The sequence below is a fragment of the Oncorhynchus tshawytscha genome, linkage group LG08 (genome assembly GCF_018296145.1).
Source record: "Oncorhynchus tshawytscha isolate Ot180627B linkage group LG08, Otsh_v2.0, whole genome shotgun sequence".
In the NCBI taxonomy this organism is placed as follows: domain Eukaryota; kingdom Metazoa; phylum Chordata; class Actinopteri; order Salmoniformes; family Salmonidae; genus Oncorhynchus; species Oncorhynchus tshawytscha.
This window is the reverse complement of record NC_056436.1, coordinates 6437211-6464608: the sequence shown is the minus strand read 5'-3', so window position 1 is coordinate 6464608 and position 27398 is coordinate 6437211. Positions and strand designations below refer to the sequence as shown.

The following is a 27398-nucleotide window of genomic DNA, read 5'->3' as shown; positions in this document are numbered from 1 at the left end:
GGTTTATGACTGTGGTAACTAGTGACGACCGAAGGGGAGCGGAACAGGAAGCTGAACCGGAAGTGACTACACGGAAACGGCACTGCTGCTAACAACGACAACAACAGCATTACGCTCGGGGGATATCTCCCTTCTCCTTAACGTAGGTCAGAGACAGACGGATTGCATATATGAACTTGGAAACATGTACAATTTTCGGGGTAATGAAGCGCACAATATCGGGTAAAGTTAAAGTGTACAAGTTGGTGAGGAATTGCAAGCTATCTTTCTGCTGTGTTTTAGCTAAGCGGGCTAACTAGCTAGCTAACGGCTCCAGGAAAAAAATGAAGGAGGTGAAGGGTTGCGGTATGCGGTCCTCTGTGGGCTTTCTGTCTCAGAGAAGGCTTTTCGGGAACCCGCTGATGAAGGAAGAATTTCAGAGACTCCGGTTGGCAGGATGCACGAGCCTTTACAAGAAAGATATGCTGGGACATTTCGGGTGTGTAAACGCCATAGAGTTTTCCAACAATGGAGGGGAATACCTTGTGTCCGGTAAGTTGCTGAATTGACCATCACTAGTTATGGAAGTTGCTATCCGAGCAGCTAGTGTGTTGACAGACGTCAGATATCAAGCTTAGTTGGTTAGGACGGCGAATATGCACATTTTGCTCCCTGTTCATCTATTGTCAACATGCCAAATGGTCAATTATGACCTGGAAAAAAGTACAGGCCAAACCTGCATGCGTAAAACTGACAATCATTTTGGCTAACTACTAGCAAATAAAACCTAACGTTAGCTAGGTTCGCATGTTATCCAGCTGACAAGTTAACGTTACCACATTACCAAGTATGTGTATCTGTGACATGACTGTATTTATATAGCCCTAGCTAGACTACGTTCCTGCTCCTTCCTTTGATATAGGGTTGATTTTCATGAAACTGGCACTTGACCCCCCCCCCCAAAAAAAAAAATACGTTTTCCACCATAATTCCTCTCGCTAAGATTAGGATCTGTATTTATATATTTAAAATCAAATGATATCAAATGTTATTTGTCACATACACATGGTTCGCAGATGTTAATGCGAGTGTAGTGAAATGCTTGTGCTTCTAGTTCCGACCGTGCAGTAATATCTAACAAGTAATTTAACCTTACAATTTCACAACTACCTCATACACACAAGTGTAAAGGAATGAATAAGAATATGTATATAAAAAATATATGAATGATCGATGGCCGAACGGCATAGGCAAGATGCAGTATATGGTATAGAGTAAAGTATACACGTGCGTGGATTTAAGCTTTAAAAGTGACTTAAAAAATAATAATTTCTCCAAGGACTTCACAGGTAATATTGGTGATTTGGACGGTAGAACTACACGGTAATGTAAAGGTTGGATTCTTTTGTGATCCAATAAGTCATATGGTATAAATCATAATTTGGTTTTAATCCAGAGAGGTTATACAAAGTATCTTGATCCTCTAGGAGGCTGTGGAGAGATCCAGATTGTGGATTTAAAAGAACATGAATATCCGGTGAAGTGGACATACTTGCTATTCATATCCCGAAATACATTTTAAATAGAAAGTTAACCAAATTAGCTAAGATCTTGATACCCTATTTGTGGACAAATCACCCTGATTTTAATTATTTAGTCATGTCCCAGTTTACCTATGCCTACACTTAACTTGTTTTTTAAAGTTATATAACAAAATTAAACAGGCCTATTTATACTGAAGCAAAATATAGACGCAACATGTAAAGTGTTGGTCCCATGTTTCATGGGCTGACATAAAAGATCCCTGAAATTTTGTGCACACATTTGTTTTACATTCCGGCCTCCCGGGTGGCGCAGCGGTTAAGGGCTGTGCCACCAGAGACTCTGGGTTCGCGCCCAGGCTCTGTCGTAACCGGCCGCGACCGGGAGGTCCGTGGGGCGACGCACAATTGGCCTAGCGTCGTCCGGGTTAGGGAGGGGTTGGCTGGTGGGATATCCTTGTCTCATCGCACCCCCGCGACTCCTGTGGCGGGCCGGGCGCAGGGCGCGCTAACCAAGGTTGCCAGGTGCACGGTGTTTCCTCCGACACATTGGTGCGGTTGGCTTCCAGGTTGGATGCGCGCTGTGTTAAGAAGCAGTGTGGCTTGGTTGGGTTGTGTATCGGAGGACGCATGACTTTCAACCTTAGTCTCTCCCGAGCCCGTACGGGAGTTGTAGCGACGAGACAAGATAGTAGCTACTAACAATTGGACAACACGAAATTGGGGAGAAAAAAGGGGTAAAAAAAAACAATTGTTTTACGTTCCTGTTAGTGAGCATTTCTCCAATGTCAAAAAAATCCATCCACCTGACAGGTGTTGCGTATTAAGAAGCTGATTAAACAGCATGATCATTACAAAGGTGCACCTTGTGCTGGGGACAATAAAAGGCCATTTAAAATGTGCAGATTTGTCACATAAAACAATTCGACAGAAGTTGAGGGTGCGTGCAATTGGCATGCTGACTGTAGGAATGTCCACCTGAGCTGTTGCCAGATAATTTATTGTTCATTTCTCTACAATAAGACAACGACATTTTAGAGAATTAGGCAGTACATCCAACCGGCTTCACAACCCAGACCATGTGTAACCACGCAAGCCCAGGACCTCCACATCCGGGTTTATTCATCTGCAGGATCGTCTGAGGACGGAGAGCGTGGGGTGCTGAGGATTATTTCCGTCTGTAAAAAAATACCTTTTGTGGGGGAAAAACGAATTCTGATTGGCTGGGCCTGCCTCCCCAGTGGGTGGATCTGGCTCCCAAGTGGGTGGGCCTATGCCCTCCTAGACCCACCTATGGCTGCATCCCTGCCCAGTTGTGAAATCCATAGATTAATGAATTTACATAAATTGATTGATTTATGTAACTCTGTAAAATCTTTGAAATAGTTTGCATGTTGTGTTTTTATAGATTTGTTCAGTGTGTATTTACACTGCATTTGGAAAGTATTCAGACCCCTTGACTTTTTCCACATCTTGTTACATTACAGCCTTATTCTAATATTGATTAAATAAATGGTTTTCCTTATCAATCTACACACAAAGCAAAAACAAGTTTTTAGAAATGTTTTGAAAATTGTACAAGAAATTAAAAACGGATACCTTATTTACATAATAAGGTACATATTAATAATAATTTACATATTCAGACCCTTCGTGAAGGTCAGTCAATTTGAACATTTTCAAGAACTTTGAAAGTTAGAGTGCAGTTGCAAAAACCATCAAGCGTTATGATGAAACTGGCTCTCGTGAGGAACGCCACAGGAATGGAATACCCAGAGTTGCCTCTGCTTCAGAGGTTAAGTTAATTAGTTACCAGCTTCAGAAATCGGGCAAAGAACTGAACCTCAGATTGGAGCCCAAAGAAATGCTTCACAGAATTCAACTAACAGACACATCTCAACATCAACTGTTCAGAGTCGAGTGTGTTTCTCTACTGGTGGGCCTTGCAAGAGTAATAACCCCAAGACCAAACCACGAGTTTGTATTTACTGGTTTTGTTTTACTGTGGATGTGTCTTCCCTTTCTACAGGAGGGGATGACCGCAGAGTGCTGCTGTGGGATATGGAGAGAGTCCTCCATGCTCGCTCAGCCAAGCCTCTCATACTGAAGGGAGAACACCTCTCCAACATCTTCTGCCTGGCTTTCGACAGCACCAACAAGAGGGTGTTCTCTGGGGGTGAGACGAAATAAAATTGTCCTTTTTGTTTTTAGTTCTGAGCACGGGATGGTCGGAGTATCAAAGTATGCGAAACGGACCACGTGGGGCACAGCGCAACGTTTCTTGAAATCAATGGCGGTCGTTATTTGAGCTGAAGTGAGAGAGAATAAACTCAGAATGGTTGCCCATTCACATCTCCATATTTTGCCTGATTTAAATATTTTAGCTTGCTATGTTAATAAACACATACTGTGTTCGCTTTGGCACGTTTACCTGCCTACAATGCCAACTGTAGTGTGCGTAGATCGTAAGTCAATAGGGCTAACTGGCTAGCTGCTACTGTTAGCTAGCTAGATAGCCACGTATAATTGGTAGCTAACAACTACCAACGAAGAATTAACATCAACCTAGCATAACATTCGTTTTAGGTTATTTTTTTCCTGTTGAACTACCTGGCTAACTTAGATTATTATGATTCACATATAGATGGCTGATATTTCTGAAGTAAAACCATCGCTTTGTGTATATCTTGTTTTGTCTCTGTTTTTGCCATTGTCCTGACTGGAGGAAGGTTCAGTGAATGGTGCTACTCGTCCTGAGGTAATACAGTTGGGGGAGTGCTGCTCAGCGTGAGGTAATACAGTAGGGGGAGTGCTGAGGTAATACAGTAGGGGGAGTGCTGCTCAGCGGGAGGTAATACAGTAGGGGAGTGCTGCTCAGCGGGAGGTAATATAATAGAGGGAGTGCTGCTCAGTGTGAGGTAATACAGTAGGGGAGTGCTGCTCAGCGTGAGGTAATATAATAGAGGGAGTGCTGCTCAGTGGGAGGTAATACAGTAGGGGAGTGCTGCTCAGCGGGAGGTAATATAATAGAGGGAGTGCTGCTCAGCGGGAGGTAATATAGTTGGGGGAGTGCTGCTCAGCGTGAGGTAATACAGTAGGGGAGTGCTGCTTAGCGGGAGGTAATATAATAGAGGGAGTGCTGCTCAGCGGGAGGTAATATAGTTGGGGGAGTGCTGCTCAGCGGGAGGTAATATAGTTGGGGGAGTGCTGCTCAGCGGGAGGTAATATAGTTGGGGGAGTGCTGCTCAGCGTGAGGTAATACAGTAGGGGGAGTGCTGCTCAGTGTGAGGTAATACAGTAGGGGAGTGCTGCTCAGCGTGAGTGTACTCAGCGTATAATACAGAGGGAGTGCTGCTCAGCGTGAGGTAATATAAGTAGGGGAGTGCTGCTCAGCGTGAGGTAATATAATAGAGGGAGTGCTGGGGAGTGCTGCTCAGCGGGAGGTAATATAGCGGGGAGTGCTGCTAGCGGGATAATAGTTGGGGGAGTGCTGCTCAGCGTGAGGTAATACAGTAGGGGAGTGCTGCTCAGTGTGAGGTAATACAGTAGGGGGAGTGCTGCTCAGCGTGAGGTAATATAGTAGGGGAGTGCTGCTCAGCGTGAGGTAATACAGTAGGGGAGTGCTGCTCAGCGTGAGGTAATATAGTAGGGGAGTGCTGCTCAGCGTGAGGTAATCAGCGTGAGGTAATACAGGGGGAGTGCTGCTCAGCGTGAGGTAATACAGTAGGGGAGTGCTGCTCAGCGTGAGGTAATACAGTAGGGGAGTGCTGCTCAGTGGGAGGTAATACAGTAGGGGGAGTGCTGCTCAGCGTGAGGTAATACAGTAGGGGGAGTGCTGCTCAGCGTGAGGTAATACAGTAGGGGAGTGCTGCTCAGCGTGAGGTAATACAGTAGAGGGAGTGCTGCTCAGTGTGAGGTAATACAGTAGGGGAGTGCTGCTCAGTGGGAGGTAATACAGTAGGGGGAGTGCTGCTCAGCGTGAGGTAATACAGTAGGGGGAGTGCTGCTCAGCGTGAGGTAATACAGTAGGGGGAGTGCTGCTCAGCGTGAGGTAATATAGTAGAGGGAGTGCTGCTCAGCGTGAGGTAATATAATAGGGGAGTGCTGCTCAGTGGGAGGTAATACAGTAGGGGGAGTGCTGCTCAGCGTGAGGTAATACAGTAGGGGAGTGGCTCAGTGTGAGGCTGCTCAGCGTGAGGTAATCACAGTAGGGGGAGTGCTGCTCAGCGTGAGGTAATACAGTAGGGGAGTGCTGCTCAGCGTGAGGTAATATAGTAGGGGAGTGGGAGGTAATACAGTAAGGGGAGTGCTGCTCAGCGTGAGGTAATACAGTAGGGGGAGTGCTGCTCAGCGTGAGGTAATACAGTAGGGGGAGTGGGAGGTAATACAGTAAGGGGAGTGCTGCTCAGCGTGAGGTAATACAGTAGGGAGAGTGCTGCTCAGCGTGAGGTAATACAGTAGGCTGCTATAGCCCGGTGTTGGCCGGTCTGCTATAGCCTGGTGTTGTCTGGCCGGTGTTGGTCGGTCTGCTGCTATAGCCCGGTGTTGGTCGGTCTGCTGCTATAGCCCGGTGTTGGTCGGTCTGCTGCTATAGCCCGGTGTTGGTCGGTCTGCTGCTATAGCCCGGTGTTGGCCGGTCTGCTGCTATAGCCCGGTGTTGGCCGGTCTGCTGCTATAGCCCGGTGTTGGCCGGTCTGCTGCTATAGCCCGGTGTTGGCCGGTCTGCTGCTATAGCCCGGTGTTGGCCGGTCTGCTGCTATAGCCCGGTGTTGGTTGGTCTGCTGCTATAGCCCGGTGTTGGTCGGTCTGCTGCTATAGCCCGGTGTTGGTCGGTCTGCTGCTATAGCCCGGTGTTGGTCGGTCTGCAGCTATAGCCCGGTGTTGGTCGGTCTGCTGCTATAGCCCGGTGTTGGTCGGTCTGCTGCTATAGCCCGGTGTTGGTCGGTCTGCTGCTGTAGCCCGGTGTTGGCCGGTCTGCTGCTGTAGCCCGGTGTTGGCCGGTCTGCTGCTGTAGCCGGTGTTGGCCGGTCTGCTGCTGTAGCCCGGTGTTGGCCGGTCTGCTGCTGTAGCCCGGTGTTGGCCGGTCTGCTGCTGTAGCCCGGTGTTGGCCGGTCTGCTGCTGTAGCCCGGTGTTGGCCGGTCTGCTGCTGTAGCCCGGTGTTGGCCGGTCTGCTGCTGTAGCCCGGTGTTGGCCGGTCTGCTGCTGTAGCCCGGTGTTGGCCGGTCTGCTGCTGTAGCCCGGTGTTGGCCGGTCTGCTGCTGTAGCCCGGTGTTGGCCGGTCTGCTGCTGTAGCCCGGTGTTGGCCGGTCTGCTGCTGTAGCCGGTCTGCTGCTGTAGCCGGTGTTCTGGTCTGCTGCTATAGCCCGGTGTTGGCCGGTCTGCTGCTATAGCCCGGTGTTGGCCGGTCTGCTGCTATAGCCCGGTGTTGGCCGGTCTGCTGCTATAGCCCGGTGTTGGCCGGTCTGCTGCTATAGCCCGGTGTTGGCCGGTCTGCTGCTGTAGCCCGGTGTTGGCCGGTCTGCTGCTATAGCCCGGTGTTGGCCGGTCTGCTGCTATAGCCCGGTGTTGGCCGGTCTGCTGCTGTGCTTTAGCCCATCTGTGACAAGGACTGACGAGTTGTGCGAGTTGTGCGTTCCAAACCACTATTCTACTGCACCGTTATTTGTCTGTTTCTGGCCCGCCTGTTAACTTGCACAATTTTTGCTATTCTCCTTCGACCTCTCTCTTCGCCCACAGGACTGCCGCTGACTGGAGGATTTTTGTTTGTCGCACCATTCTCTGTATACCCTAGACACCGGTGTGCCCGAGACATTGGAACCAGTGTGCCTGGCACCGACGATTATACAATGCTCAGGTCACTCATTTTGCCCCCACTCAATCGGAACAGTAGCTGAATGCCTTGATGCCTGTCTGCATGCTTTTTATATAGGGAACCACAGCCACGTGACTCACTGTCTGTAGAAGGGATCCATTTTTGTGAACTGGGGTGGTGTACCTAATAAACTGGCCTGGGTGTATTTGTTTTGTCGCCGGAGTATCACTTATACTGCAATGAAAAAACATGCAGTTGTTGCCCTAAGCATGTCATGCGTTCTTATGTGCCTCTGTTTTGGTTATGAATGGGGTATGTGCTTCTGTTTTGGTTATGAATGGGGTATGAAGTCCTTATCTAGGTATTCTTCAACTAAAGTTTTCTAATTAAGCAATAAGGCACAACCGTGTGTGGTATATTGGCCATATATCACAAAACCCCCCTGAGGTACCTTATTGCTGTTATAAACTGTTTACCAATGTAAATAGAGCAGTAAAAATACACGTTTTGTCATACCTGTGGTATATGTTCAGATATACCACGGGTGTCAGCCAATCATCATTCAGGGCTCGAACCATCCCGTTTATAATATTTAGATTTAGTGTTCTATGGGTCGACCCCGTAGCCTGATTTTCATGTGTTAATTTGTGGTCTGTTGTGTCTCTTTCTCAAGGTAACGACGAACAGGTCATCCTTCATGATGTAGAGCAGTGAGTATAATATCAGTCTTCATCAGTGTGTGCCTACACTGGAATCTGTCTTCTGCCTCTCGTTCCACCCCATCTCCTTGTATGTACCTGCCTCTCGTTCCACCCCGTCTCCTTGTATGTACCTGCCTCTCGTTCCATCCCATCTCCTTGTATGTACCTGCCTCTCGTTCCACCCCATCTCCTTGTACGTATCTGCCTCTCGTTCCACCCCATCTCCTTGTATGTACCTGCCTCTCGTTCCACCCCATCTCCTTGTATGTACCTGCCCCCTATTCCACCCCGTCTTGTATGTACCTGCCTCTCGTTCCACCCCGTCTCCTTGTATGTACCTGCCTCCCCTATTCCACCCCGTCTCCTTGTATGTACCTGCCTCGTTCCAGCTCCTTCAAAGTGTTGCCTCTGTCCACCCCATCTCCTTGTACCTGCCATGTTTTTATTTAAATGTTCCACACCTGCCTCTCTTCCACCCCGTCTCCTTGTATGTAGACATTGGTCTCCTTGTAACCTCCAGCTTGTCTCCTTGTATGAAAGCATGTTCCACCCAGTCTCCTTGTATGTAAATCCTCTGATCCACCCCGTCTCCTTTTTTTTAAATCCAGTCTCCTTGATATACATTTAAATATGATTTATCTTCCACCCAGTCTCCTTGTATGTAGTTCCACCCCGTCTACAGGAATACCTGGTCTCGGTCCACCCCGTCTCCTTGTATGACCTGCCGCCTCGTTCCACCCCGTCTCCTTGTATGTACCTGTCGTTCCAGTCTTTGTATGTACCTGCCACCTATTCCACCCCATCTCCTTGTATGTACCTGTGGTCTCCTTTTTCTATTCCACCCCGTCTCCTTTTGTACCTGCCTCGAGCTCCTTCAAAGTGTTTACATTGTTGAATAATATGCATGTTTTTATTTAAATGACAACTCCTCTCTTCAAAACTATGAAATAACAGCTTACATTCAGGTATCATGTAGTAACCTAAAAATCAAGTGGTCAGGTCATTTTTTTTTAAAATAGTTTGATATACATTTAAATATGATTTATCTTACAGCTTCACATGTGTAGTTAAGTTACAGGAATAATGGTCTGGGTGGGCACAATGAGACCATAACGCCTAGCAACAACAAAACATATACAGTACCAGTCAGAAGTTTGGACACACCTACACATTCAAGTGGTTTTTCTTTATTTTTTACTATTTTCTACATTGTTGAATAATAGTGAAGACATCAAAACTATGAAATAACACTTACGGTATCATGTAGTAACCAAAAATTCTAAGTGGTAGGTCATTATTAATACGTGGCTTCCTTCTAAGTGGTAGGTTAGTGGTAGGTCAGTTAACACGTGGCTTCATTCTAAGTGGTAGGTCAGTACAGACACGTGGCTTCATTCTAAGTGGTAGGTCAGTACAGACACGTGGCTTCATTCTAAGTGGTAGGTCAGTACAGACACGTGGCTTCATTCTAAGTGGTAGGTTAGTTGTAATTAATGTGGGCATTGGGACATAGTCTGAAACCCCATTTAGACAACACATACCGCCTCATGTACAGTGCATTTGGAAAGTATTCAGACCCCTGGACTTTATCCACATTTTGTTACGTTACAGCCTTATTCTAAAATGTATAAAATAGTTTTTTTTCCCCCTCATCAATCTACACACAAGACCCCATAATGACATCACAAGACCCCATAATGACATCACAAGACCCCATAATGACATCACAAGACCCCATAATGACAAAGCAAAAACTGGTTTTTAGAAATGTTTGCAAATGTATTAAAAAAACTGATATCACATTTGTCATTTTGGGGGTATTGTGTGTAGATTTGAGGCAAATTTTTTTTTTTATTTAACCCATTTTATAATAAGGCTGTAACGTAACAAAGTGGAATAGTTGAAGGGGTCTGAATACTTTCCCGAATTCACTGTAGGCCTATCAGGGAATTATTGACTTTGCTGTTATACATGAAGTTGCTGTATTCTGTTTCCCCTCCAGAGGCGAGACTCTGAACGTGTTCCTTCACGACGATGCGGTGTACGGCCTGTCAGTCAGCCCCGTTAACGACAACGTGTTCGCCAGCTCCTCGGACGACGGACGGGTCCTCATCTGGGACACACGGCAACCGCCACACGGAGGTAATAATACACTTAACAACAATTTCAACCATTTTTTAAATTTTTTTTTTACTGAGTTACAGGAAATCTGTCAATTTTTTAATACATTCATTAGACCCTAATCTATGGATTTCACGACTGGGCAGGGGTTCAGCCATGGGTGGGCCCTGGGAGGGCATAGGCCCACCCACTCACCACTATACACGCCAGCTGCTACTACAGCAACTGAAATGACTGCAAAACTTAGCAAAGAACTGCAGTTAGTTTCGGAATGGGTAGCAAGGAATAACTTAGTCCTAAATATTTCCAAAACTAAAAGCATTTTATTTAGGACAAATCATTCACTAAACCTCAACTACATCTCGTAATGAGAAACATGGAAATTGAGCGAGTTGAGGAGACTAAACTGCTTGGAGTAACCCTGGATTGTGAACTGTCATGGTCAAAACATGTTGATACAACAGTAGCTAAGATGGGGAGAAGTCTGTCCATAATAAAGCTCTGCTCTGCCTTCTTAACAACACTATCAACAAGACCGGTCCTACAGACCCTAGTTTCTGCCTTCTTAACAGCACTATCAACAAGGCAGGTCCTACAGACCCTAGTTTCTACCTTCTTAACAGCACTGTCAACAAGGCAGGTCCTACAGGCCCTAGTTTCTACCTTCTTAACAACATTATCAACCAGGCAGGTCCTAGTTTCTACCTTCTTAACAACACTATCAACAAGGCAGGTCCTACAGGCCCTAGTTTCTACCTTCTTAACAACACTATCAACAAGGCAGGTCCTACAGGCCCTAGTTTCTACCTTCTTAACAACACTATCAACAAGGCAGGTCCTACAGGCCCTAGTTTCTACCTTCTTAACAACAAGGCAGGTCCTACAGGCCCTAGTTTCTACCTTCTTAACAACACTACCAACAAGGCAGGTCCTACAGGCACTAGTTTCTACCTTCTTAACAACACTGTCAACAAGGCAGGTCCTACAGGCACTAGTTTCTACCTTCTTAACAACACTGTCAACAAGGCAGGTCCTACAGGCCCTAGTTTCTACCTTCTTAACAACACTATCAACAAGGCAGGTCCTACAGGCCCTAGTTTCTACCTTCTTAACAACAAGGCAGGTCCTACAGGCCCTAGTTGCTACCTTCTTAATATTATCAACAAGGCAGGTCCTACAGGCCATAGTTTTGTCATAGCTATCCTATTGTTCAGTCGTGTGGTGCCACAAAGAGGGACTACGGAAAATTGCAGTTGTCTCAGAACAGGGTAGTACGGCTGGCCCTTGGATGTGCACAGAGAGCTAACATTAATGACATGGATGTCAATCTCTCATGGCTCACAGTGGAAGAGAGATTGACTTCCTCACTACTTGTTTTTGTAAGAAGTGTTGACAAGCTGAAGGTACCAAGCTGTCTGTTTAAACTACTAGCATACACCTCAGACTCCCATTCATACACCACTGGTCTCTTCACAGTCCAAGTCCAGAACAGACTATGGGAGGCACACAGTACTACACAGAGCCATGGCTACATGGAACTCTATTCCACAGTACTACATAGAGCCATGGCTACATGGAACTCTATTCCACAGTACTACATAGAGCCATGGCTACATGGAACTCTATTCCACAGTACTACACAGAGCCATGGCTACATGGAACTCTATTCCACAGAACTACATAGAGCCATGACTACATGGAACTCTATTCCACAGTACTACATAGAGCCATGACTACATGGAACTCTATTCCACAGTACTGACTACATGGAACTCTATTCCACAGTACTACATAGAGCCATGACTACATGGAACTCTATTCCACAGTACTACATAGAGCCATGACTACATGGAACCTATTCCACAGTACTACATAGAGCCATGACTACATGGAACTCTATTCCACAGTACTACATAGAGCCATGACTACATGGAACTCTATTCCACAGTACTACATAGAGCCGTGACTACATGGAACTCTATTCCACAGTACTACATAGAGCCATGACTACATGGAACTCTATTCCACAGTACTACATAGAGCCATGACTACATGGAACTCTATTCCACAGTACTACATAGAGCCATGACTACATGGAACTCTATTCCACAGTACTACATAGAGCCATGACTACATGGAACTCTATTCCACAGTACTACATAGAGCCATGACTACATGGAACTCTATTCCACAGTACTACATAGAGCCATGACTACATGGAACTCTATTCCACCACATAGAGCCATGACTACATGGAACTCTATTCCACAGTACTACATAGAGCCATGACTACATGGAACTCTATTCCACAGTACTACATAGAGCCATGGAACTCTATTCCACAGTACTACATAGAGCCATGACTACATGGAACTCTATTCCACAGTACTACATAGAGCCATGACTACATGGAACTCTATTCCACAGTACTACATAGAGCCATGACTACATGGAACTCTATTCCACAGTACTACATAGAGACGTGACTACATGGAACCATTCCACAGTACTACATAGAGCCGTGACTACATGGAACTCTATTCCACAGTACACATAGAGCCATGACTACATGGAACTCTATTCCACAGTACTACATAGAGCCATGACTACATGGAACTCTATTCCACAGTACTACATAGAGCCATGACTACATGGAACTCTATTCCATAGAGCCATGAGTACATGGAACATTCCAGAGCCATAGAGCCATGACTACATGGAACTCTATTCCACAGTACTACATAGAGCCATGACTACATGGAACTCTATTCCACAGTACTACATAGAGCCATGACTACATGGAACTAGAGCCATGACTACATGGAACTCTATTCCACAGTACTACACAGAGCCATGGCTACATGGAACTCTATTCCACAGAACTACATAGAGCCATGACTACATGGAACTCTATTCCACAGTACCACATAGAGCCATGACTACATGGAACTCTATTCCACAGTACTACATAGAGCCATGACTACATGGAACTCTATTCCACAGTACTACATAGAGCCATGACTACATGGAACTCTATTCCACAGTACTACATAGAGCCGTGACTACATGGAACTCTATTCCACAGTACTACATAGAGCCATGACAACATGGAACTCTATTCCACAGTACTACATAGAGCCATGACTACATGGAACTCTATTCCACAGTACTACATAGAGCCATGACTACATGGAACTCTATTCCACTGTACTACATAGAGCCATGACTACATGGAACTCTATTCCACAGTACTACATAGAGCCATGACTACATGGAACTCTATTCCACAGTACTACATAGAGCCATGACTACATGGAACTCTATTCCACAGTACTACATAGAGCCATGACTACATGGAACTCTATTCCACAGTACTACATAGAGCCATGACTACATGGAACTCTATTCCACAGTACTACATAGAGCCATGACTACATGGAACTCTATTCCACAGTACTACATAGAGCCATGACTACATGGAACTCTATTCCACAGTACTACATAGAGCCATGACTACATGGAACTCTATTCCACAGTACTACACAGAGCCATGGCTACATGGAACTCTATTCCACAGTACTACACAGAGCCATGACTACATGGAACTCTATTCCACATCAGGTAACTGATGCAAGAAGTCAAATCAGATTTTTTTAAAACTGTGACAAACATAGGCACAGACACGTGCATACACACACGATAACATACGCACTATACACACACACGATAACATACACACACACTTACACATAGATGTTGTGTTGTAGATATGTGGTAGTAGAGCCTGAGGGCACACACTTAATGTGTAGTGAAATCTGTTATGTATGTATTATAATGTTTTTACAATTGTATAAACTGCCTTCATTCTGCTGGACCCTAGGAAGAGCAGCTAGTGCCTTGGCAGCAGCTAATGGGGATCCATAATAAATACTTGGGAGACTGGCCCACCCACTGGGGAGCAAGGCCCAGCCAATCAGAACGAGTTTTTCCTCACAAAAGGGCTTTATTACTGTGGCATTGTGTTGTGTGACAAAACTGCACATTTTAGAGTGGCCTTTTATTGTCCCCCCAGCACAAGGTGCACCTGTGTAATGATCATGCTGTTTAATCAGCTTCTTGATAGGCCACACCTGTCAGGGTGGATGGGTTCTCTTGGCAAAGGAGAAATACTCACTAACAGGGATGTAAACAAATTAGTGCACAACATTTGACAGAAATAAGCATTTTGTGTGTACTTAACATTTCTGAGATCTTTTATTTCAGCTCATGAAACATGGAACCAACACTATACATGTTAGTTGACTTGCCTAGTTTAAATAAAGGTTGCAAAAATATAAAATGTTCATGTTGCATTTTTATATTTTTGTAAAGTATTTTTCAGTGTATTACTGTGTATATAAAACCTATTGCGATAGGCCTACACCTGATCAATAACAATGTCATCTGAGTTAAATCCATGTCCATCCCGGTTGTATTTCAGAGCCCTTCTGTCTGGCCAACTACCCGTCAGCCTTCCACAGTGTGATGTTCAACCCGGCAGAGCCCCGACTGCTGGCTACAGCCAACTCCAAGGAGGGGGTGGGGCTGTGGGACATCCGCAAGCCTCGCACGTGAGAGCTTCTGTTAACTGTCACACTCGGAACTCTCAGGCTGTAATCCAGCATCTGTTTTACCCAATTTGTCCACCAGAGGGCACTGTTTTATTATTTAATTCACCAATTTCTTAACATTGCTTCTATTCTGACCATATAAGATTGAAACTGCCTCTAAATGTAATCAGACATAAGTACCCTCCATTTATTTGTCTCTTTATCTACACCGTCTGTCAATCACTTTTATTTTATAAAGCCCTTTTTACATCAGCGGCTGTCAGTGCTTTAACAAACAGCAAAGCAAAGCAGTGGCCAGGAAAAACTCCCCTTTGAAGGAAGAAACCTAGAGAGGAACACGACTCCTGCTCTTCCTTCCTAATCCACCTCTCTCTCTCTGTCTCTGTCTGTCTCTGTCTGTCTGTGTCTCTCTCTCTCTCTCTCTGTCTGTGTCTCTCTGTCTGTGTCTCTCTGTCTGTGTCTCTCTGTCTGTGTCTCTCTGTCTGTGTCTCTCTGTCTGTGTCTCTCTGTCTGTCTCTCTGTCTCTCTGTCTCTGTGTCTCTCTGTCTCTGTGTCTCTCTGTCTCTGTGTCTCTCTGTCTCTGTGTCTCTCTGTCTCTGTGTCTCTGTGTCTCTCTGTCTCTCTGTCTCTCTCTCTCTGTCTCTCTCTCATATGGTCATACATTGGGCAGGAGGTTAGGAAGTGCAGCTCAGTTTCCACCTCATTCTCTCTCTCTCTCTCCCAGTTCTCTGCTGCGGTACGGCGGTAGCATGTCCCTCCAGAGTGCCATGTCGGTGCGTTTTAACAGCGCAGGGACCCAGCTCCTGGCCCTGCGTCGCAGGCTACCCCCGGTCCTCTACGAGCTACACTCTCGCCTACCCAGCTTCCAGTTTGACAACCAGGGCTACTTCAACTCCTGTACCATGAAGAGCTGCTGCTTTGCTGGAGACAAGGATCAGGTAAACCCTCGGGGCTATGGATGGCATCCCAAAAGGCACGCTGTTCCCTACAGCTTGTAGAGCCCTGTAGACCCTGGTCAAAAGTAGTGCACTATATAGGGAATAAGGACTAAAGTAGTGCACTATATTGGGTCTAAAGGAGTGCACTATATAGGGAATAGGGTCTAAAGGAGTGCACTATATAGGGAATAGGGTCTAAAGGAGTGCACTATATAGGGTCTAAAGTAGCGCACTATATAGGGAGTAGGGTCTAAAGTAGTGCACTATATAGGGTATAAAGGAGTGCATTATATAGGGTCTAAAGGAGTGCACTATATAGGGAATAGGGTCTAAAGGAGTGCACTATATAGGGTCTAAAGGAGTGCACTATATAGGGTCTAAAGGAGTGCACTATATAGGGTTTAAAGTGGTGCACTATATAGGGTTTAAAGTAGTGCACTATATAGGGTCTAAAGGAGTGCACTATATAGGGTCTAAAGTAGTGCACTATATAGGGTCTAAAGTAGTGCACTATATAGGGTCTAAAGGAGTGCACTATATAGGGTCTAAAGGAGTGCATTATATAGGGTCTAAAGGAGTGCACTATATAGGGTCTAAAGGAGTGCACTATATAGGGTCTAAAGGAGTGCACTATATAGGGTCTAAAGGAGTGCACTATATAGGGTCTAAAGGAGTGCACTATATAGGGTCTAAAGGAGTGCACTATATAGGGTCTAAAGGAGTGCACTATATAGGGTCTAAAGGAGTGCATTATATAGGGTCTAAAGGGGTGCACTATATAGGGAATAGGGTGCCTTCTGGGAAGCAGCCTTTGTGACCATCTCAAAGCTTTCTGTTTTCCAACAGGACTGTTGCTCAGTGTCCAACGGTCATCTGATGCAGCACTCCTTCTTGGTCAAATAGCCCTTACAGCCCGGAGGTGTGTTGGGTCATTGTCCTGTTGAAAAACAAATGATACTCACACTAAGCCCAAACCAGATGAGATGGTGTATCACTGCAGAAGGCTGTGGTAGCCATGCTGGTTAAGTGTGCCTTGAATTCTAAATAAATCAGACAGTAAAGCACCATCACACCACCTCCTCCATGCTTCATGGTGGGAACCACACATGCGGAGATCATCCGTTCACTCACAAAGACACGGGGGTTGGAAGCAAAAATCTCAATCAGACCAAAGGACAGATTTCCACCGATCTAATGTCCGTTGCTCGTGTTTCTTGGCCCAAGCAAGTCTCTTCTTCTTATTGGTGTCCTTTAGTAGTGGTTTCTTTGCAGCAATTTCTGAGGCTGGTAACTCTAATGAACTTATCCTCTGCAGCAGAGGTAACTCTGGTTCTTCCTTTCCTGTGGCGGCCCTCTTGAGAGACAGTTAACTCTAATGAACTTATCCTCTGCAGCAGAGGTAACTCTGGGTCTTCCTTTCCTGTGGCGATCCTCATGAGAGCCAGTTTCATCATAGCACTTGATCATTTTTTGGGGACTGCACTTGAAGAAACTTTCAAAGTATTGACTGACCTTCATGTCTTAAAGTAATGATGGACTGTCGTTTCTCTTTGCTTATTTGAGCTGTTCTTGCCATAATATGGACTTGGTCTTTTACCAAATAGGGCTATCTTCTGTGTACCCAACCCTACCGTGTTGGTTGAGCGAATGCCAAGAATGTGCAAAGCTGTCATCAAGGCAAAGGGGGGCTACTTTGACAAATCTCAAATATAAAATATATGTTGATTTAACACTTCTTTATATGATGATGATTCCATATGTGTTATTTCATAGTTTTGATGTCTTCACTATTATTCTACAATGTAGAAAATAGTTTAAAAAAAAGAAAAACCCTGTAATGAGTAGGTGTCAACTTTTGACTGGTACTGTATCTACCAATTAGCAGAGGCACTTCCAGTACAGTGTGTGGATGTGATCCCTGTGGGACTTTGACCTTCAACCTTTGCGTCGCTAGGTAACACTCGTACTATCTAAACTACAGACCGTTCTGTTATGGGGCATAGAAACCTAGAAAGTCAACGTCCCAATTTTTATTGTGTTTTTTTTTCTCTCTTTCTATTCTGGGAAGAGGGAGAGAGAGAGTCTGTTAAAGAGAGGCTTCCCTACAGAGACATTTACAAAGTTGGGTTTTCCTGAAGGAACTCTGCAGTAGGCTCAAGGGATCCGTCTCAAATGGTACCCTGTTCCCTATGCCGCGCACTACATTTGACCTTAGCCCTTTTATCTTGTTGGGGAGGTCGTCCAGAGGGCAACGGTGAAAGTTGAGGCCTTTTTTATCGAGGCTCTTCAGTCTCCTAGACTCTTCCCTCAGCTCATCCCCCTATTCCTCACATAGTGTCCAGGGCTCTAGTCAAAAGTAGGGCACTATGTAAGGAATAGGATGCAATTTGGCACTAGCCCCCCCCCTCCCCCTCATATGAGACATGATATCACTCTGAAACCATGTCTAGTTTATGTTCACAATTGGCTGCGGTGCTGTCAGGGGAGACCTTCGCTGCAGAAGAAGACCCTTCTAGAATAACAGAACCGTGCTGCAGCCGGCTGGAATCTACCAGTGGCGTGTGAGACCAGAGTTACACGAAGCGCGAGGGAGAAGTTAGGCCTTGTGGGGGAGGAGGTGATGTAGAATGCCTGCAGCTACATTCACTAGTGCTTTCTCTCTTCTGTGCGGAGTGGCCCCTGACTACTTGTTGTCAAGGTGACGATGTTGCTTAGAGACGACAAAAGGCTTGTGCCAGTTATGGTTACAATTCTATTCGTGTGTCCTGGGGTTCACCTCCCAGGTGTCACCGCGGGCCTCCCAATGACCCTAGTGGTGTCACCGCGGGCCTCCCAATGACCCTAGTGGTGTCACCGCGGGCCTCCCAATGACCCTAGTGGTGTCACCGCGGGCCTCCCAATGACCCTAGTGGTGTCACCGCGGGCCTCCCAATGACCCTAGTGGTGTCACCGCGGGCCTCCCAATGACCCTAGTGGTGTCACCGCGGGCCCCCAATGAACCTAGTGGTGTCACCGCGGGCCTCCCAATGACCCTAGTGGTGTCACCGCGGGCCTCCCAATGACCCTAGTGGTGTCACCGCGGGCCTCTTAATGACCCTAGTGATGTCACTAGTTAGTAGATAATGACCCCAGTGATGTCACTGGTTAGTAGATAATGACCCAAGTGATGTCACTAGTTAGTAGATAATGACCCAAGTGATGTCACTCGTTAGTAGATAATGACCCAAGTGATGTTAGTAGATAATGACCCAAGTGATGTCACTAGTTAGTAGATAATGACCCCAGTGATGTCACTAGTTAGGAGATAATGACCCCAGTGATGTCACTAGTTAGTAGACAATGACCCTAGTGATTGAGTGAGACAAATAGCACCCTGTTCCCTCCCATAGCTCACTACCCTGGTCCAAAGTAGTGCACTATATCTGGAGTAGGTTGCCATTTGAGGTGCAGTCTTTGGATCATTCTGGATCATTCTTCTCTTCTGGCTTCATTGGCTCGGCTCCTCGTTGCCTGGCAACAGACACCACACATATTTCTGCTCAGTGTGTTTTTTGGAGAAGTGTACACCTCATCTCAAATTCTATCTTCCCTCAGAGAAGAGATTTGTCATAAATTCTTCTGTCTCCGTATTGTAACTGCGCTGCCTGTTTTGGTGTTTCTACAACTGGATCCTTGGAAGTTTAAAACATTTTTAAATTTTTTTAAAAAAATGGCAATTATTTTCCCCTAAAGGATTTAGGCTCGGATTCATAAAGCGTTAAGAGTGCTGATCTAGGATCAGATCTTGTCTGTGTAATCTTTTTTTCATTATGATCTAAAATACAAACCTAAACTGATCCTAGATCAGCAGTCTTACTCGGGAGGCTCTTTATGAATACTCAAAATGGACTGGCCGTAATGCTTTAAAGTTTAGATGTTCCCTGACTCTCTTCTCAAGCTTTTTGTTTTGGAGGATTAATTGTTGATAACAAGCTTCTCTTTTTGTTGGTATCAACAGAAACGGAGAACATCGTGTAATAGTTCAACATCATGATGTGTTTTATAGAGAACGTTGTCTTACAATGACTCCCAAATCTAATCCTATTCCCTATCTAGTCCACTACTTTTGTCAGCAGGGCTCTGGGCTAAAGAAGTGCACTACATAGGGAATAGGGTGGCATTTTGAGATGCCTCTGTTAATCTCTCTGTCGTCTTCCTCTAGTACGTCTTGTCTGGATCAGATGACTTCAACCTTTATATGTGGAGAATCCCAAAGGATCCTGAAGCAGGTAAGTGTGTGTGTGTGTGTGTGTGTGTGTGTGTTTCAATCTTATATGTGTAAATAGCTACGTTTCTGTACAATTTGTGACAGATGAAACAATATGCAAATTTCCCCACCAACTAGGTTTACAGTAAACAAACTTTATTTTGTGGATAAAAGGCTTTGCGTGATAACTTCGTCCCCATAAAAATGACTTTTGCTGTTATATTCTCATGTTAAATGAGTTTCCATGACATTTTAAACTCTACTGATGGTTTTGCGTTTTATATAGTGAAATGTGTCCTCTGGCCAACAGAGACAGTGAAATGTGTCCTCTGGCCAACAGAGACAGTGAAATGTGTCCTCTGGCCAACAGAGACAGTGAAATGTGTCCTCTGGCCAACAGAGACAGTGAAATGTGTCCTCTGGCCAACAGAGACAGTGAAATGTGTCCTCTGGCCAACAGAGACAGTGAAATGTGTCCTCTGGCCAACATGACAGTGAAATGTGTACTATGGCCAACAGAGACATTTGAAATGTGTTTGGCCAACAGAGACAGTGAAATGTCCTCTGGCCAACAGAGACAGTGAAATGTGTCCTCTGGCCAACAGAGACAGTGAAATGTGTCCTCTGGCCAACAGAGACAGTGAAATGTGTCCTCTGGCCAACAGAGACAGTGAAATGTGTCCTCTGGCCAACAGAGACAGTGAAATGTGTCCTCTGGCCAACAGAGACAGTGAAATGTGTCCCTGGCCAACAGAGACAGTGAAATGTGTCCTCTGGCCAGGGGCAGAGAGACAGTGAAATGTGTCCTCTGGCCAACAGAGACAGTGAAATGTGTCCTCTGGCCAACAGAGACAGTGAAATGTGTCCTCTGGCCAACAGAGACAGTGAAATGTGTCCTCTGGCCAACAGAGACAGTGAAATGTGTCCTCTGGCCAACAGAGACAGTGAAATGTGTCCTCTGGCCAACAGAGACAGTGAAATGTGTCCTCTGGCCAACAGAGACAGTGAAATGTGTCCTCTGGCCAACAGAGACAGTGAAATGTGTCCTCTGGCCAACAGAGACAGTGAAATGTGGGTAGTCTACCTACATGATGAGATTACTATGGATAAAAGCGATTTTAATTATTTGTGTTTGTCAAATGGCAGCCATATCACCAGTATAAGACCCTCAATATTTATTGGAAAGGAACATCAAGCTCACCTTGAACTTTCACCACCCTGTGAAGTTCATCACTTATTTTTTTAATTTAACCTTTATTTAACTAGTCAAGTCAGTTAAGAACAAATTCTTATTTTCAACGACGGCCTAGGAACAGCGGGTTAACTTCCTTGTTCAGGGGCAGAACGACAGATTTGTACCTTGTCAGCTCGGGGACCCGATCTTGCAACCTTCCGGTTACTAGACCAACTCTCTAACCACTAGGCCCCGAGTCGTAGTGGGAGGACCAGACCAACTCTCAAACCACTAGGCCCGAGTCGTAGTGGGAGGACCAGACCAACTCTCTAACCACTAGCCCCGAGTCGTAGTGGGAGGACCAGACCAACTCTCTAACCACTAGGCCCCGAGTCGTGGTGGGAGGACCAGACCAACTCTCTAACCACTAGGCCCCGAGTCGTGGTGGGAGGACCAGACCAACTCTCTAACCACTAGGCCCCGAGTCGTAGCGGGAGGACCAGACAACATATCGTCGCATGACTCAAAGTTTACTTCAATATGACGGTTATTATATCAATATTTGCGCATAAAGGCGTTTCTGCTGGACACAAACAGATCCACGTCGAAACTAACACATTTGTCTTGTCGAACATTTCATGTTTCAGTCGTGGCTTGTCTTTATACGTCGGGGTAATTCATCCTCATGAAATGTTTGGATGGAAACATGGTTACAGATGACACGTCTCTATTTCTCCGTCTCTCTCCCTTGCAGGAGGCCCGGGGCGTGTGGTCAACGGAGCGTCCATGGTCCTGAAAGGTCACCGTTCCATCGTGAACCAAGTCCGGTTCAACCCCAGCACCAATATGATCTGCTCCTCCGGGGTCGAGAAGGTCATCAAGGTCAGTAGTTAAGTCGTAGATTATTATTTTTTAATTTTACCGTTTTAATAATCATTCAAATCACAGGTCGTGGGTGGGTGTATGACTTAATACAATGATTTGGTTCATCAGTGGTTCATGAAATCATCAGTGACATATCCACATTACATCATGAACATCAATTGATTACATCATCATGATTTTAAAGTTCATCAGTTCGGTTGTTTGAGTACTTTAAAAAAATGCACAGAATCTTGAAGGTAGTTGTTTGCAAGAAAAGGAGAAACCGCCTGGGTGCTCGCCGTGCCATCAGAATCATTATCTCAGCCGCTCGACTCCTTAAACCCTCTCAAAGGGTAACGGTAGTAACTCATTCCTCACTTGGTGGTTTCCCATCCTGTATGGCTCTCAGGTCTTCAGTCATGATAACTCACTGTCCCTCATGAATCACAGGGCCTGAGGTGAAGACAGACGACTCATCTCCTTCGCCATCTGTCCCCTTTTGACAAGCTTGTCGAAGGAAGATGTCGGTTCATCATCATAACGCTCTCTGCTACAGCGGCTCTAGTCTCCTCTGCCGCAGCGGCTCTAGTCTCCTCTGCCGCAGCGGCTCTAGTCTCCTCTGCCGCAGCGGCTCTAGTCTCCTCTGCCGCAGCGGCTCTAGTCTCCTCTGCCGCAGCGGCTCTAGTCTCCTCTGCCGCAGCGGCTCTAGTCTCCTCTGCCGCAGCGGCTCTAGTCTCCTCTGCCGCAGCGGCTCTAGTCTCCTCTGCCGCAGCGGCTCTAGTCTCCTCTGCCGCAGCGGCTCTAGTCTCCTCTGCCGCAGCGGCTCTAGTCTCCTCTGCCGCAGCGGCTCTAGTCTCCTCTGCCGCAGCGGCTCTAGTCTCCTCTGCCGCAGCGGCTCTAGTCTCCTCTCCCGCAGCGGCTCTAGTCTCCTCTGCTACAGCGGCTCTAGTCTCCTCTCCCGCAGCGGCTCAGGTCTCCTCTCCCGCAGCGGCTCTAGGTCTCCTCTCCCGCAGCGGCTCTAGGTCTCCTCTGCCGCAGCGGCTCTAGGTCTCCTCTGCCGCAGCGGCTCTAGGTCTCCTCTGCCGCAGCGGCTCTAGGTCTCCTCTCACGCAGCGGCTCTAGGTCTCTTTCACGCAGCGGCTCTAGGTCTCCTCTCACGCAGCGGCTCTAGTCTCCTCTGCCGCAGCGGCTCTAGGTCTCCTCTCACGCAGCGGCTCTAGTCTCCTCTGCCGCAGCGCTCTAGGTCTCCTCTCACGCAGCGGCTCTAGTCTCCTCTCCCGCAGCGGCTCTAGGTCTCCTCTCCCGCAGCGGCTCTAGGTCTCCCTCCCGCAGCGGCTCAAGGTCTCCTCTGCTACAGCGGCTCTAGGTCTCCTCTCCCGCAGCGGCTCAGTCTCCTCTCCCGCAGCGGCTCTAGTCTCCTCTCTCAGGTCTCCTCTGCCGCAGCGGCTCTAGGTCTCCTCTCCCGCAGCGGCTCAAGGTCTCCTCTGCCACAGCGGCTCTAGGTCTCCTCTGCCGCAGCGGCTCTAGGTCTCCTCTGCCGCAGCGGCTCTAGTCTCCTCTCCCGAAGCGGCTCTAGGTCTCCTCTCACGCAGCGGCTCTAGGTCTCCTCTCACGCAGCGGCTCTAGGTCTCCCTCTCACGCAGCGGCTCTAGGTCTCCTCTGCTACAGCGGCTCTAGGTCTCCCTCACGCAGCGGCTCTAGGTCTCCTCTGCAGCGGCTCTAGGTCTCCTCTGCTACAGCGGCTCTAGGTCTCCTCTCACGCAGCGGCTCTAGGTCTCCTCTCACGCAGCGGCTCTAGGTCTCCTCTCCCGCAGCGGCTCTAGTTCTCCTCTCACGCAGCGGCTCTAGGTCTCCTCTCACGCAGCGGCTCTAGGTCTCCTCTGCTACAGCGGCTCTAGTCTCCTCTCCCCAGCGGCTCTAGGTCTCCTCTGCTACAGCGGCTCTAGGTCTCCTCTGCTGCAGCGGCTCTAGGTCTCCTCTGCTGCAGCGGCTCTAGGTCTCCTCTGCCGCAGCGGCTCTAGGTCTCCTCTGCCGCAGCGGCTCTAGGTCTCCTCTGCCGCAGCGGCTCTAGGTCTCCTCTGCCGCAGCGGCTCTAGGTCTCCTCTGCCGCAGCGGCTCTAGGTCTCCTCTGCCGCAGCGGCTCTAGGTCTCCTCTGCCGCAGCGGCTCTAGGTCTCCTCTGCCGCAGCGGCTCTAGGTCTCCTCTGCCGCAGCGGCTCTAGTCTCCTCTCCCGCAGCGGCTCTAGGTCTCCTCTCACGCAGCGGCTCTAGGTCTCCTCTCACGCAGCGGCTCTAGGTCTCCTCTCACGCAGCGGCTCTAGGTCTCCTCTGCTACAGCGGCTCTAGGTCTCCTCTGCTACAGCGGCTCTAGGTCTCCTCTCACGCAGCGGCTCTAGGTCTCCTCTCACGCAGCGGCTCTAGGTCTCCTCTCCCGCAGCGGCTCTAGTTCTCCTCTCACGCAGCGGCTCTAGGTCTCCTCTCCCGCAGCGGCTCTAGGTCTCCTCTCCCGCAGCGGCTCTAGTCTCCTCTCCCCCAGCGGCTCTAGGTCTCCTCTGCTACAGCGGCTCTAGGTCTCCTCTGCCGCAGCGGCTCAGGTCTCCTCTGCCGCAGCGGCTCTAGGTCTCCTCTGCCGCAGCGGCTCTAGGTCTCCTCTGCCGCAGCGGCTCTAGGTCTCCTCTGCCGCAGCGGCTCTAGGTCTCCTCTGCCGCAGCGGCTCTAGGTCTCCTCTGCCGCAGCGGCTCTAGGTCTCCTCTGCCGCAGCGGCTCTAGGTCTCCTCTGCCGCAGCGGCTCTAGGTCTCCTCTGCCGCAGCGGCTCTAGGTCTCCTCTGCCGCAGCGGCTCTAGGTCTCCTCTGCCGCAGCGGCTCTAGGTCTCCTCTGCCGCAGCGGCTCTAGCGGGTCTCCTCTGCCGCAGCGGCTCTAGGTCTGTACCAGAAGTGTGAAAGCTGATACAGGCTTTCTAAACCTGACCTCTGCCTCGTCTCTCCTCTTATCCCCCCCCCACCCCAGGCGTGGAGCCCCTACCAGCAGACAGAGAGTCTGGGCGACCTGGATGGTTGTGTGGAGAATAAGTCCAGGAGTCTGTACAGCCATGAGGAGTATATCAGCCTGGTGCTGAACAGCGGCAGCGGCCTGAGGCACGACTACGTCTCACAGGTAACACACACACACACACACACATACTCTGGGGGATGAATTGAAGTACGATTGCATCTTTCTCATGTCATCTCAGTCCATCCAGGAGGATCCTCGTATGATGGCCTTCTTTGACTCTCTGGTTCGTCGGGAGATCGAGGGCTGGAGTTCGGACTCAGACAGTGACCTGAGTGAGGGGGCCATCCTGCAGCTCCATGCCAGGGGACGACACTCCACGCGGGCTGTAGGAGATGGCGCCGGGGTCCTGGTTGGTGCTGCTTCACCTGTACATCCCGCTGCTGCTATGGGCGACTCGGACCGCTCCTCCTCATCCTCATTGGCTGCACCCGAGGCCTTGGGGGTGGAGCCGCTGATGCCCAGGAGTCGTCAGCGACATCACCAGTCTGCGTTCTTATTGGACCTGGTGGGAGAGGACTCTGATTCCTCTGGGTTCTGGCTGGACCCCATGCCACGCCCCAGCCCCCGAGACAACTCCACCCTCTCCAGCCCCACATCCTCCCCCGCTGGGGCCTCCTCCAGCTCCTCCACCACCTCCTCCACCAGCTCTGAGGATGAGGAGCGCCGCAGGGTCAGCACCCGGCAACGCAACGCCGCACGGAGGCGCCGCATGCACTTCCCCTGCAGGCCCAGTGGAGGGCGCCCCGAGTCCGCCCAGGCCCTGTACCCCGGGGGGGTCGACTCCTGCTCCTACCCCAAGATCTCCATGGATGAGGCCTCATCCTCCTCCGCATCCTCCACGGAGCTGCAGCAGGGCCGGGACTCGGTCCAGATCGGACCCCACAGAAGGAGCTCGAAAACGGGAAGATGTGCCAGCAATTCGGGCAGACTTACCGGTACCAGCCCTGCAGTCTCTCTGGACAGCCAAGACGACCTTCTCATCACCTCTCAGGACACCCTGCAGCAGAGGACCGAGTCCCGGGAGGGAGGGGTGACGGGGGCTGCTTTAGAGAGGATGGACAACAGTAGCTGGGTCTCCTCTTCCTCCAGACATCACCACAGCCCCCACCAGACTGAGATGACTGAAGTGCCAGTAGACCGTCTGGCTCCAGACCTGTTTGCGTCCCCAGATTCCAGGGGGGAGAGGGAGGCCTTGGCGGGGAAACAAACAGACACTATGAACCAGGAAGAGGAAGAGGCAGGGCTGTCTTCTCAGAGAGGCCAGGCCCCTACCCAGGGGGCGCTAAAACGGACTCACCTGGGGTCAGGGGGTCAAGGGTCAGGGGAGGGGTTAGAGAAGAAGTTGAAGAGATGATGATAACGCCTGTCGTGGGAAGGTGATCATTTGGTGAATGACTGATGTTGTCCCACATTACCCTCAAACCTCTCCTCTCCTCTGGGATGTTGCACAACATCGTTGTAACCCTGAACTACCTCATCTGATTCACCTTGTCAAGGGCTTCAGGGTTAGTTGACTAGTTAAATCAGGTCTGCTAGCTCTGGTATATATTAAATACATTGAACAACTGAGGGGTCCCAGTAACACTGGCCCATGGAACAACTGGGGGGTCCCAGTAACACTGGCCCATGGAACAACTGGGGGTCCCAGTAACACTGGCCCATGGAACAACTGGGGGTGCCAGACTGGAGACTGGGGGTCTGAGTAACACTGGCCCATGGAACAACTAGGGGTCTGAGTAACACTGGCCCATGGAACAACTGGGGGGTCCCAGTAACACTGGCCCATGGAACAACTGGGGGGTCCCAGTAACACTGGCCCATGGAACAACTGGGGGTCTGAGTAACACTGGCCCATGGAACAACTGGGGGTTCGAGTAACACTGGCCCATGGAACAACTGGGGGGTCTGAGTAACACTGGCCCATGGAACAACTGGGGGGGTCCCTGAGGAGAGGTCTGAGTAACACCACTTTTCACCAGGAGCCAATGGTCAACAGTAGTATACTATGTAAGGGAAAGGGGGCCATTTTGGATGCAACCTGAGCCTGACTCTGGTGTTCTTTTGTGTTTTTACAGTCCAGGTTCTTGGTTTGGTGACCCTAAAAAGGGTGTCGCAATTTATCATTTTTGCGCCATTGGGACGTGTATTCTGCTAAGAGCAGAACACAGTGGCTATGAGGGCTTGGCTCTCTGTCTGTCAATCAGAACATACTGGATAATGATTGGTCCAATATTACTGGGGCAGCAATGCATTCTGGAACTTCTAGAAATTGTCATCACTTCTGAGGTCAAACCATAGATGACATTAAATATCACAAGATCCAAAAATATGTAATAACATTGACAATGGTATTGTGAAT

The 27398-nt window shown here is 48.3% G+C and overlaps 1 protein-coding gene across 2 annotated transcripts; it reads left to right on the top strand.

Moving 5' to 3' along the window:
• Positions 1–21: 21 nt before the first annotated feature.
• On the top strand, positions 22–26716 carry LOC112255840 (DDB1- and CUL4-associated factor 5-like). 2 transcript variants are annotated; one of them, XM_042325132.1, is made up of 10 exons: positions 22–531; positions 3550–3696; positions 8007–8043; positions 10037–10176; positions 14636–14765; positions 15490–15703; positions 19905–19971; positions 21878–22005; positions 24995–25141; positions 25227–26706. In XM_042325132.1, exons 1-10 carry the CDS (start codon positions 324–326, stop codon positions 26391–26393), a joined length of 2385 nt encoding a protein of 794 aa, XP_042181066.1. In that variant the 5' UTR covers positions 22–323; the 3' UTR covers positions 26394–26706. The 2 variants fall into 2 exon arrangements, with proteins under 2 accessions (XP_042181066.1, XP_042181065.1); XM_042325131.1 differs by having other exon boundaries at positions 23–531; positions 25218–26716.
• The last annotated feature ends 682 nt before the right edge of the window (positions 26717–27398 follow it).

Bases quoted from the DNA above. Each gene is read 5' to 3' on its own strand.
- LOC112255840 (XM_042325131.1), top strand. From the start codon at position 324: ATGAAGGAGGTGAAGGGTTGCGGTATGCGGTCCTCTGTGGGCTTTCTG. The intron at 19,972-21,877 runs GTAAGTGTGTGT...TCTCCCTTGCAG, and splicing joins CCCAAAGGATCCTGAAGCAG to GAGGCCCGGGGCGTGTGGTC. The intron at 25,142-25,217 runs GTAACACACACA...ATGTCATCTCAG, and splicing joins GGCACGACTACGTCTCACAG to TCCATCCAGGAGGATCCTCG.